At 37.2% G+C, this 11,477-nt stretch overlaps 1 protein-coding gene and 1 pseudogene across 1 annotated transcript in view; one reads left to right on the forward strand and one right to left on the reverse strand.

The window, feature by feature from the left end:
* The window catches only part of KMT2E (lysine methyltransferase 2E), an 85,423-nt gene that overhangs the window by 39,508 nt on the left and 34,438 nt on the right, over positions 1-11,477 (reverse strand). The window contains 2 exon segments of the mRNA XM_023751099.1: positions 2,145-2,374; positions 4,306-4,420. Coding sequence (XP_023606867.1) covers positions 2,145-2,374; positions 4,306-4,420 — 345 coding nt within the window.
* Positions 9,582-10,282, forward strand: LOC106696517 (annotated as a pseudogene).

The raw sequence follows: 11,477 nt of genomic DNA on the forward strand, positions 1-11,477 counted from the left end.
TATGAAATTAACAACTATCATACTGTTGTTCTTCACTTAACCGAAAATCTTGGGACAAGAACTAGTAGAAGTTGGAAGGCAACGGAATATATGCCTATATATATCAAAGATGTGGGGGCAGAGGGAGTAAAAAGAACAAACAAAGGCATGCCCGGCCGGTGCGTCTCAGTGGTTGAGTATGAAACAGAAGGTCATAATTCGATTCCCAGTCAGGGCACATGCCCAGTTTTCAGGCTCAATTCCCAGTGGGTGGCATGCAGGAGGCAGCCTATCAATGATTCTCTCTCATCATTGATGTTTATATCCCTCTTTCCCTCTCTCTTCCTCTCTGAAATAAATAAAAATATATATATTTTTTAAAGGCAGAGCATCCTAAAGGGAGGGTTAGAATAACAAATTAAGTTAAATTTGGGGGATAAGCAATGATGTCATACAGAAAACAGAACTAGAAAATAAATAAATGATCAGAGCTCTAGAGGTCAAATTTGAAAGAGATGAGAATGAGCAGTAAGAATGAGCAGTGAGTATATGAAAATACACAGAGGCAATGAAAAAACAAGAATAAAAGAGAAATGCAGTACACTACAAGTTAAGCAGTAAAAAAATAGAATGATAAAAAAGATTCATAACAAAGACAGCAGTTGCTGAGAAGCAAATACCTTGAGTAATACAAAAACTGTGAACTGTTCCTTCAAGATTTTGTAGATAGGTATAAATCCTAGGGACTATTTCATTATTTTCTAATAGGGATTATTCTATATTCTATATAGATCAATGTAATTAAATAAAAAGAAAAACACTTTAGATTATGCATTAAAATAAAAACATTGCAAATGGTATGTAACTTATCACAGACAAAATCAGCTAAAAGAAAGCTATTTTATATTATTGGTTAAAATATGAATTGAAAGATATTCTAGTAAGTAGCTAATAAAAATAATGAGGATAACAAGTTATCACTAAGGTTATTTTTTAATTTTTTAAATTTACTGAAGTGATTGCTCATGGTACTAATATGTATCACAGGAAATGAGAATTTATTTTTAAATTTAAAAATGTTTTTATTAATGTGTTTTTATGAGTATTAACTCAAGTATTAAAATTACAACTTTCCATAAAAATAATATCAAATTTCACATTCCACTTAAGACTACCTTTTTTCCCCTTTTGGCAAAGGTAAACCAACTTTTTGAAATATAACCCTAACTGCATGTTTATATAACAATAACATCCAAACCTTAATCACTTAATCTAATAAATGGTAACAATATTACGAAATAATGCAAAATAATTTACATTTGGCTCTAGGATGCATATTTATACTCACACTGGACTATTTCAAATCAAATAACAAAGCTATGACATAAGCACCAGACCCAGGGAATTCTGTAAAACTATCAAACTTTCTAACCCACTACAGTGCACTGCTTAAATACTTTGATTCCCACACTCTGCAGGGGATGGACTCAGTAACTTTCAGGCTGAAATCCTACTGTTCCCTCTCCATCCTCCCCAACTCCCTCCCACCAGGAAAAAAAAAAAAAAGAAAGAAAGGAAAAAGAAAACAAAGCCCCACTTTCTGTCCCAATCACACCTTCTCTAGGGGAAGAGGCCTTTCTTGGTGGTTGAACCAGGGTTGGGGGAGGGGAGACTGTGGTTCTGGTTCAAGGAGACTCCAGAGTGCTGCAAGGTTCAAGTCAAAAGGAGGTGAGAGAGTCAGGTCAAACAAACATCAATCAAAATGTATAATTTCCCCCAAACTGGAAAATCACAGTTGACTATACAGCACAAATAATTCCAAAAGAAATACACAGGACTCAATTCTCTTCTCATTTCTATCTTGTCTACTACTTTATGTTTTTATATTACTATTAAAAGAGTGACAAGAGAGATGTGATCCTATATGAATAATGATCAAAACTGATTGCCTAATAATTAATAATGGGGAGTTCTAATCAACTTTAAGATAGATTTTTCCCATAGGGGCTTTTTTTTGGAGCAAAACAGACTGCACTGATAATAGCAGAGGTCTCACTTAAAAATGCTTTCATAATTCCCTCAAAAGTGACTTTATCTTTTCCAACATTAACAATCAAAGGTAGCAACAGTCAACAAAAATAAACTAACGGTGTGAAATATTTTACCTGCATTTGTCACAACAGATCATGTATCCATCATCATGTGTAAAACCGCATATGCACCTGGTTACATCAGTACCGTAACTTCCATCCTCAGATGTGCTGATTGTAGTAGCACTGGAAGTTTCATCAAAATTAGGAGTGGTAAATATGCCTACTTCATTTTTGCTAATAAGAACTGATGGAGGAGGTGAGGCCGGAGGTGTTGGAGGAGGACGAGCACCATAATTATGGTCCTGGATTATTGAACACAAACACAGCACAATATAATTCCAACAGTAATATGAACTAATAAGCAAGTTAAAACTCAATCCTTAATTTGAATATTCAAGATATATGAAAATGGCCCATTTCTTTCTTTCTTTTTAAACATTTATTTCAGAGAGGAAGGGAGAGGGAGAGAGAGATAGAGAGAAACATCAATGATGAGAGAGAATCATTGATTGGCTGCCTCATACACACCCGCCTCTGGGGATCGAGCCTGCAACCCAGGCATGTGCCTTTGGCTGGAATTGAACCTGGGACCGTTCAGTCCGCAGGCCGACATTCTATCCACTGAGCCAAACCAGCTAGGGCCATTTCTTTCTTAATAGCTCTAAAATAATGACTTGGTGAAGCTAAATATTAAACCATAGTAGTGAGTGAAAATGTCAATCTATAACCTTGATCACCTTTACAATGATTTCCCTCAAACTCTACCCCCTAGTCCCCCAAATCAGAAGATATCTTCACAGTCCTATTGGTTACATAGCTTCACCTTCTAGGTAAAATCAGGTGCAAGATGTGAGAACAGAAGTAAAAAGAACTCAGGAATGTGAAGGCTAAAGAATAACAAAACAACTACAAAAGACATATTATCCCTATAAAGTATTAATAGGAGATTTTTCTAAAATTGGGTATTTTTTATTCTGGTCCAAACAGTAAAAATCTTTCATAATTGTACCTTAATAATATCACAAATGTGTCCAGTTCTGCAACTGTTCTGATCTAAGCTCTGCCCCTTACTAGCTATGTAACACTGAGTAAGTCAAGTCAGATAAGCTTTCATTTTCTTAGCTATGAAACAGAGATGAAAATTACACCTTATCTCATGAGGTTGTTTTTGAAGATTAAATGAGATATATGCAAAAATACTCACCACAGAGTCTGGCACATAAGTGCTCAATAAATAGTAAATATATAAATTACTATATAATTTAGAATTAACAGTAGATAGTACAATTTTACTTAGTCTTTTTTTTTCTATTTTTATTTTATCTTTTCCATCACCATTTATACCCTCTATGCCCTCTTCCACCTCCACCCCCACAATCACCACACTGTTGTCCATGTCCATGAGTTCTCTATTTTTTCCCCCTCAATCTTTTCACCACTCCCAACAGCGTTCTGCCCCCCCCCCACCCCCCACCCCCAAAAAAAGCTGTCTGTCTGCTCTGAGTCTGTCTCTAGTTTGCTTGGTAGTTCAGTTTGTTCATTAAATTACACATATGAGTGAAATCCTATGGTACTTGTCTTTCTTTGACTGGCTTATTTCACTTACATAATGTTCTCCATTATGCTAACAGTAGATATTACAATTCTCTCTATAATCTTTTTATAAAGAAGGAATGTGCCCTAGCCGGTTTGGCTCAGTGGATAGAGCGTCGGCTCTTGGACTGAAGGGTCCCAGGTTCAATTCCGGGCAAGGGCATGTACCTTGGTTGCAGGCTCAATCCCCAGCCCTGGGCAAGTCTGGGAGACAATCAATCGATGTGTCTCTCTCACATTGATGTTTCTCTCTCTCTCTGTCTCTCCGCCTCCCTTCTACTCTCTCTAAAAATCAATGAAAAAAATATCATCGGATTAACAAAACAAACAAAAATAAAGAAGAGAAAAGAAAGAATGCATTTTAACACCAAGCTATTAATAGCATAAAATACAAAATAACAGTAATAACACTTCTAAAGAATTCCTTATAGAATTGTAACTCCTTGAATATAGTTAGATCAATGAAATATTAAGCTATTAATTATGTACCTGTTTAGATAGTATAAAACAAGTATGTTTTCCAAGTATTGTTTTAAGTACAATGCCACACACATCTACTTTCAACTTCTAGATATAAGAAATAGCCTTCAAAACACACACACACACACACACTCCTTCTTAAGAAATGCTTGACACTTACCGCATAGGGCAAACCAATGTAACTGTGTGAGTGATGCGAGCTGCTGGTATACAACGGGTGGGGATAACTGTTGGATTTCTCAACTACCACAGGGCTAGCTTCTACGGATTCTGGTCTGGAGGGGAAAAAGTTGTATCAAAGAGAATTCCATTCATTTTTTTCCTTTTAATCAATTTAAAATTATAAGCACTTAGTTTATTGGCTATACAAATAAAATGTCTTGTTGTAACTGAGAGTCATTATTTATTTTGCCATTGCCAATAAAATGTCTTTTTGTAGTAGACAGACACCCTGTGGATAAGATATATCCTATCTAGATTCCATATGATAATAAAACTTTTGTTTAATTAAAATAAATGTCCTGTCTGCTGCTGTGGCTCAGTGGTTGGGTATCGACCTATGAACCAGGAGGTCACGGTTCGATTCCAGGTTAGGGCACATGCCTGAGTTGTCGATGTCCAGTGGTGGGGGGTGTGGGAGGCAGCTGGTCAATGATTCTCTGTCATCATTGATGTTTGTCTCTCTCCCCCTCTCCCTTCCTCTCTGAAATCAATAAAAATATATTTTTTTAAATTACATAGACGGAAGAAGTAGAATTTTAGCAATTCCTGATCTACATTACTATTATTAATACAACATGTAGGAATTATGGCCAGAGTAGAAACTTTTTTTTTTTAAGCAGCAGAGTGAGGGTTTATTTACAAGGAAAGGAAATACACTCCCATGTAATGTGATGGGCAGCTTGGCAGGCAGAAGTGGAGCCATGTGACTCTTATTTGGGAGTTCAGAGGGTGACACCCCTGCCTACCACCCTGGGCAGGAGCACAGCCCCCTCCTCGGGTCCCACACACACCTCCTCAAGCTGCCAGGCTGCCCGGGGCGCTGGGGGGCTGGTCAGACCACACCCTGGGGGTCCTGTCCCCACTCCGTCATGTGGGCCTGTGTTTGCTGGTCTGGGTTTGTCAAGTCTCCCATGTACCCTCTAGGCCCAGCGGCCTCTCCCAGCCCCTGGCTATCTAGCTGACACACTAACACTCCTAATGTTAATCCTGAGGAGAAATCTTACAAATTTAGGGAGTGGTGATGTTGGCAAGGTCGACGCAGTGGAGGAATTTCCAGATTAACTCTTAAGGATTTAGATTAAACTCTGAATATATTTCAAATGAGTACTGCCAAAACTTTTATATTTTGGAGTTAGAAATAAAAAATAAAGCTTTTAGTACAAGCATGTAAACAAATCACAAATACTTTGCATAACCTCATGATTCAAATTAAAGCTGCAGCACTGATAAGCTGGTAATGTAAAAAGGCAGAAATACTTTATCAACATCCTCATTTCTTGATTATGGTATCTTCCCTGCCAGGTAAGTATAAGATCCTCATTTCTAATAACACTTCTTACTAAAAGTAATTTTTAAAAGGTTAACAAGTTGAGCATCAAGCTATGAACCAGGTGGTCACAGTTTGATTCTGGAGGCACATGCTTGGGTTGCGGGCTCCATCCCCAGTGGGGGACGTGCAGGAAACAGCCGATCAATGATTCTCTCTCATCATTGATGTTTCTATTTCTCTCCCTCCCCCTCTGAAATCAATAAAAATATATTTCAAAAAACACATTAACAATTGTTGGACAACAGATATACATAGAAGAGTTCTTAAAATGTCCCATGATGGTAGATATCCTCAAAGCTCTTCATTGCCAGAACACCATAAATCTGAAGACAATGTGACCAATACCAAAAGTCAAACATCCTTTGGTCCAGTAACACCATCTTCAAAAATTTATCACAAGAAAGTAATCCCACTATTAAAGACTTGCAGAATTGAAATGTTCATTGAAATACTCTTCATAAAACTAGATATAAGAGCAGAAATCATTCAAATGTCCAATCAATAGAAAACAATAATTAAATCTGAGCAAACCTACCATGTTTACATATGTATAACAGTTCAACAGAAACTCATACTAATAAAAATCACGATATTAAAGTCAAAGAAGTTTTCCTCAAAACCTCCTGAAATATTATCACAAACCTTTAATAAATTTTTAATGACAGGACGAAATATGCAATAATAATTTTTGTCAATAGTTGCTATAGTGCTCTATTTAGCCAGTTTATGTATATTCACATAAATACTGACTTAGTATACTGGTATAACATTTATCATCAAGTAAGAATCTGCAACCCCTAAGAGATCATGGATTTAGCCAAGAGATAACTATGGAAGCTAAAATCTTGAAAGATTGAAAGCTGATGAATAGATAAGGTTAACAACAGCCTGTTGATCACTTATCACTACCAAGCTAGACAACCAAGTTTATTATGTGCCTCTTGTAATGCTATGCAATAGAAATTACAAAGTCCAACATAGAAAATATCATGCTAAAAAGAAAAATGAGAGGAAAGTGGGGGGTGGAATTTGAGGCTAATCACATCTCTAGTTCTAAATGCCAGGTAGAATATTACATATCAAATTCAGAATGTTGAAACTTCTATAGGCCAAATGACCAGTTTCTTCAACAGGGTGTATATGGTGTCAAATTTAAAAGGTTGTCACAGATGAAAAGAGATTCAAGAGACATTTCAATCAAATACAATGTGTGGATCTTGTTTGGATCCCAATTTGAACACACCAATTACAAAAAGCCATTTTTGAGACAAGTGAGGGAAAGCTGAAGATGAACTGGTATTTAAGGGTATTTTATATTAAGGAAATATTCTTAATTGTTATAATACTGAGATAATCGTATTGCGGTTTTTTTAAAAAGTCCGTATCTGTTAATGATGTACAATGAAGAATATATAGGTGTGAGGATTTGCTTTAAAATACTTTACACTTGGGTTGCGGGAAACGAGTTAAGTCGGCTCGCGTGAATTGCGCGTACTCCGCGGGAGCCGTCTTAAACTCGGTTCATATAGATTTGCGGTGGAGTGCGGGAAACGTGTAAACTCGGGCCGATTGTAACTGCGTATTACCAAATATTTCATTTCAATCGAACCCATACTTCAAAAGATATAGGCATTTTAACGCGCCATCTTATATTTTGGCAGGAAATTCACCCGACACCGAAGTGTTTAAATAAAACTGTAGGATAGAGAAAACAAGTTTGGCAAAACTGTGAATAATGCTAAAGCTGAGTAATGGCCACTTGGGATAATTATACTGTTCTCCCTACTGCTGTATGTAGTTTTGTATTTCTTTACTAAAAAATGTTTTTTTTAAGTTCCCCAAGTTATTTTAAAATCTTACATTTAATATATTTTACACAATGGGTACCTAGAAGAATGGTATACTATCTCTTTTCCTCCCAACTCAGGAAGATGTCTTCAGCATTTCTATTTCTAAACATCTATGTGTGGAATCTCTCTTGACCCTTTAATTTCAACACATTTCTCAAGGCTTACTTCAAAGTGCTCTTTAAGGAGCACTTTCCTGATTGCTTCAACTCATCATCTATAATAATAAAAGCATAATATGCTAATTAGACTGGACGTCCTTCTGGATAACCTCCGGACGAAGCTGGGCTGTGAGGGAAGCCCGGGTCCTGGGTGCCTGCCGGCGGCTGGAGGGAAGCCCAGGTCCTGGGTGCTGGAGGGAAGCTGGCGCTGGCAGCCAGGGGAGGAAGGCCTACTCTTGCACGAATTTCATGCATCAGGCCTCTAATAATTTTACAAAGCCTATGGGTACGTATAGCACTTATTTACTGTATTGTTAATGTATTACTTTTTATGTAGTATTTTTGTATGCTGCCCACCACTTTCTCACATGCATTTATTTTCTCTCCCAAACTCCATCAAAATTAACAAGTTTCTCCAGTAGAAAGAATACAGAATTGGAGCTTATCATGTCTGAGGCTGAGGAGGAGGAGGCAATATGAGAGAGACACACTGATTGGTTGCCTTCCTCATGCACCCCCTACAGGGGCCAGGGATCAAACCTGCAACTCAGGAATTTACCCTTGACTGGGATTCAAACCTGCAACCCTTCAGTGCATGAGCCTACCACTGAGCAACAGTGGCCAGGGCTCTAGTTCCTCTTTTAATTCTCCTACTTTCCTACTGCCTTTTAGTATTTCCCAGCTTCCTGAAAATAGGTACTAACTAGAACTGCTACTTTACTAGTAAAGAACTATAACATTCAACTCACTGAAATCCCACCAATTGTGTAAGATTTTTTTTACATACAAGGGACATTTTGTTCAATAACCCTTTACACTTTTCTGCAATGAAGCTGTAAAATATAGGGTGGGGCAAAAAAGAGGTTTACAGTTGCTCATATGGAAAATAATACAGTAATTAATAATAATACAATCCAAGAATAAACTGTCTCACATACTCACAACTGTAAACCTCCTTTTGCCCCACCCTGTATATCTAGCTTTAGTTTTGTCTCTCCTAAACAGAAATAAATTAGCTAAGATATGAGCATTCAACAATCACTCCTGTATAATAAACCAAGAGACACTCAAGCAATATAATTTATGACTCAATAGTTGCTATATGCCAGGCTGAAGATATAGTGACCTACTATAAAACAGATAAGGTGTTTGTATTCATGAAGCTTGTATTTGAGTACAATGATAAAGAAAAAATAATAAAGTAAAACAAGATAATTGCAGAGAGATTATTCAGATACTATTTTAGACAGTGTAAAGATAAAAGGCTTCACTGTTAATATTTGAGCTCAGCTAAGATTGTGCTAAGAAAAGAATACTCCAGGCAGAAGAAACTGCAAATACAAAAGGCCTTGAGGCATGAACAAATAGAGAATGTTCAAAGAACAAGGAAAATATTATCAATATGGGGGAAATAGGTTAAGAGAAGAATACTGAGTAGAGATTAGAGAAGTGGGCCCTTTGGGACCAAAAGAAGTTAGGATTTTAAGTGAAACAAAAAAATCCCTGGAAGGTTTTCAAGTGAGAGAACTATATGATTTGGTTTAGGCTTCAGAAGAATCACATTAATTTCTACATAGAGAATGAATTGTAGGGGGCACAAAAGAAACCACTGCAGTGTTCACACAAGAGACGGCAAAGACTTGGACTAGAAATAGAAAGAACTGTACTAATTCTAAGTGAGTTTTGGAGGGAAATATAGGATTGACCAATGAATCAGATGAGGAGGGTGAGGGAAAAGGAGCAATGAAGGCAAGGCAGGTGTGGGTAGGTGGGAAGAGATTAACCAAAGAACTTGTTTGCCTATGGCATAACCCATGAAGGTGCACCCTCTCCCTCCTCCATTGCTTGCTGCCTCCTTCTTCTGCAGCTCCTTGTGCTTCTTCGGTGTGGACCTTGTACCTCTTCTGTAAAGCAGCAGCTAAGGAGACTCCTGAGCTGGCCATGGCCAACAAAAAGCCCAAGGAAGGAATCAAGACTGAGAACAAAGATCATATTAATTTTAAGGTGGTGGGGCAGAATGGTTCTGTGGTACAGTTTAAGATTAAGAGGCATACACCACTTAGTAAACTAATGAAAGTATATTGTGAACCATGGGGTTTGTCAATGAGGCAGATCAGATTCTGATTTTGACGGGCAGCCAATCAATGAAACAGACACACTGCACAGCTGGAAATGGAGGATGAAGATATAACTGATGTGTTCCAGCAGCAGATAGGAGGTGTCTACTAAAGAGAGAACCTGCTACTTTACTCCAGAACTCTGTTCCTCCAGACCAAGAAGACATTCTCTATTAGAAAACTGCAATTTGATTCCACCACATTCTGACCACTACAGTATAGTGTTCTCAATTCTTTCATTTTTCCCTTTCTCTTACATTTATTGTACATAAAGTAACTCATGTAGGTGCACAAACATTTGCATTTTTTAAAAACTAAATGGCCAATGGTATATTTTGATCTACATCTAATGGAGATGAGTGGGAAAAAATACTTGTTCTGTGAGTGAGTATTTAGTAGCTCATTTCAGCACTTATCTTTATATTCCAGGAAGCTATTTTGCTCTTACTGTTTAACAAAAAAAGAACAACATAAAAATCCTTGCATACCTGTGTGGAGAATTTTAATGTTTTTCTTTTTTTAAAAATCTTTATTGTTCCAAGTATTACATATGGCCCCCTTTTCCCCCCATTGACCCCTTCTAGTCCACCCCCACCCTGCTCCACAGACCTTCACCACACAATTGTTTGTGTCCATGGATTATGCATATTTGTAAACAAGTGCTTTGATTAATCTCTTACCACCCACCCACCCACACCTGCCTTCCCTCTGAGATTTGAGTCTGTAAAACCAAGGTCAATCTAATAACTTTTTTGTATACAGCTGTTATATGTAGGCCAATCTGTCTTTCAGTAGGAATAAATTACTCTAAAAGAAATGAATCCTAGATAGTTTTCCCTTCAAGTCAAGGTTCTTATTGTTTAAATAAACTTCTTATTTAATAAACAAAAATGACACCTTAGGGTTTTGGCTTATGCAACTGGATAGAGATGGAGTAATTTAAAGAAAAAGATGAGCCTGGAGGAAAAAACAAAACAAAACCAGATATGGGGGGAAATCAAGCAAAAAAATTAGAGTCTGGCCAGTTAAGTATAGTACCCAGAAAGCCAACAGTTAAGTCTTTCTATTAGGAGGAGTTGGTTATTTACATCAAATTCTGAGAAATCTATATAAATTATAAAAGACTACCAATTACTGTGACAACATGGGTAGTTATAGTGGTGTTGTGCAGCCTGATGTTGAGTGCAAACAACTCTATCAGGGAGTTTGCTAATAAGAGGAACAGAGAAATGAAAGAATAAATAAAAGGGCAGGAGTTCTGTTTTAACATATTTATATGTGATGGGAATGATCTAATAGAGCAGTGGTTCTCAACCTGTGGGTCGAGACCCCTTTGGGGGTCAAACGACCCTTTCACAGGGGTTGCCTAAGACCACTGGAAAACACATATATAATTACATATTGTTTTTGTGATTAATCACTATGCTTTAATTATGTTCAATTTGTAAGAATGAAATTGGGAGTCACCACAACATGAGGAACTGTATTAAAGGGTCGCAGCATTAGGAAGGTTGAGAACCACTGTAATAGAAAGAGAAACTGGGGCCTCTATTATGGATCCTACATATATACAGAAACCTGAAATATTGGAGTCATTCTACTATTTGCTGTAATAGCAACAGCCTTTATAGGATATGTACTTCCATGGGGCCAAA

Source organism: Myotis lucifugus, unplaced genomic scaffold, assembly GCF_000147115.1.
Source record: "Myotis lucifugus unplaced genomic scaffold, Myoluc2.0 scaffold_18, whole genome shotgun sequence".
NCBI classification, from domain to species: domain Eukaryota; kingdom Metazoa; phylum Chordata; class Mammalia; order Chiroptera; family Vespertilionidae; genus Myotis; species Myotis lucifugus.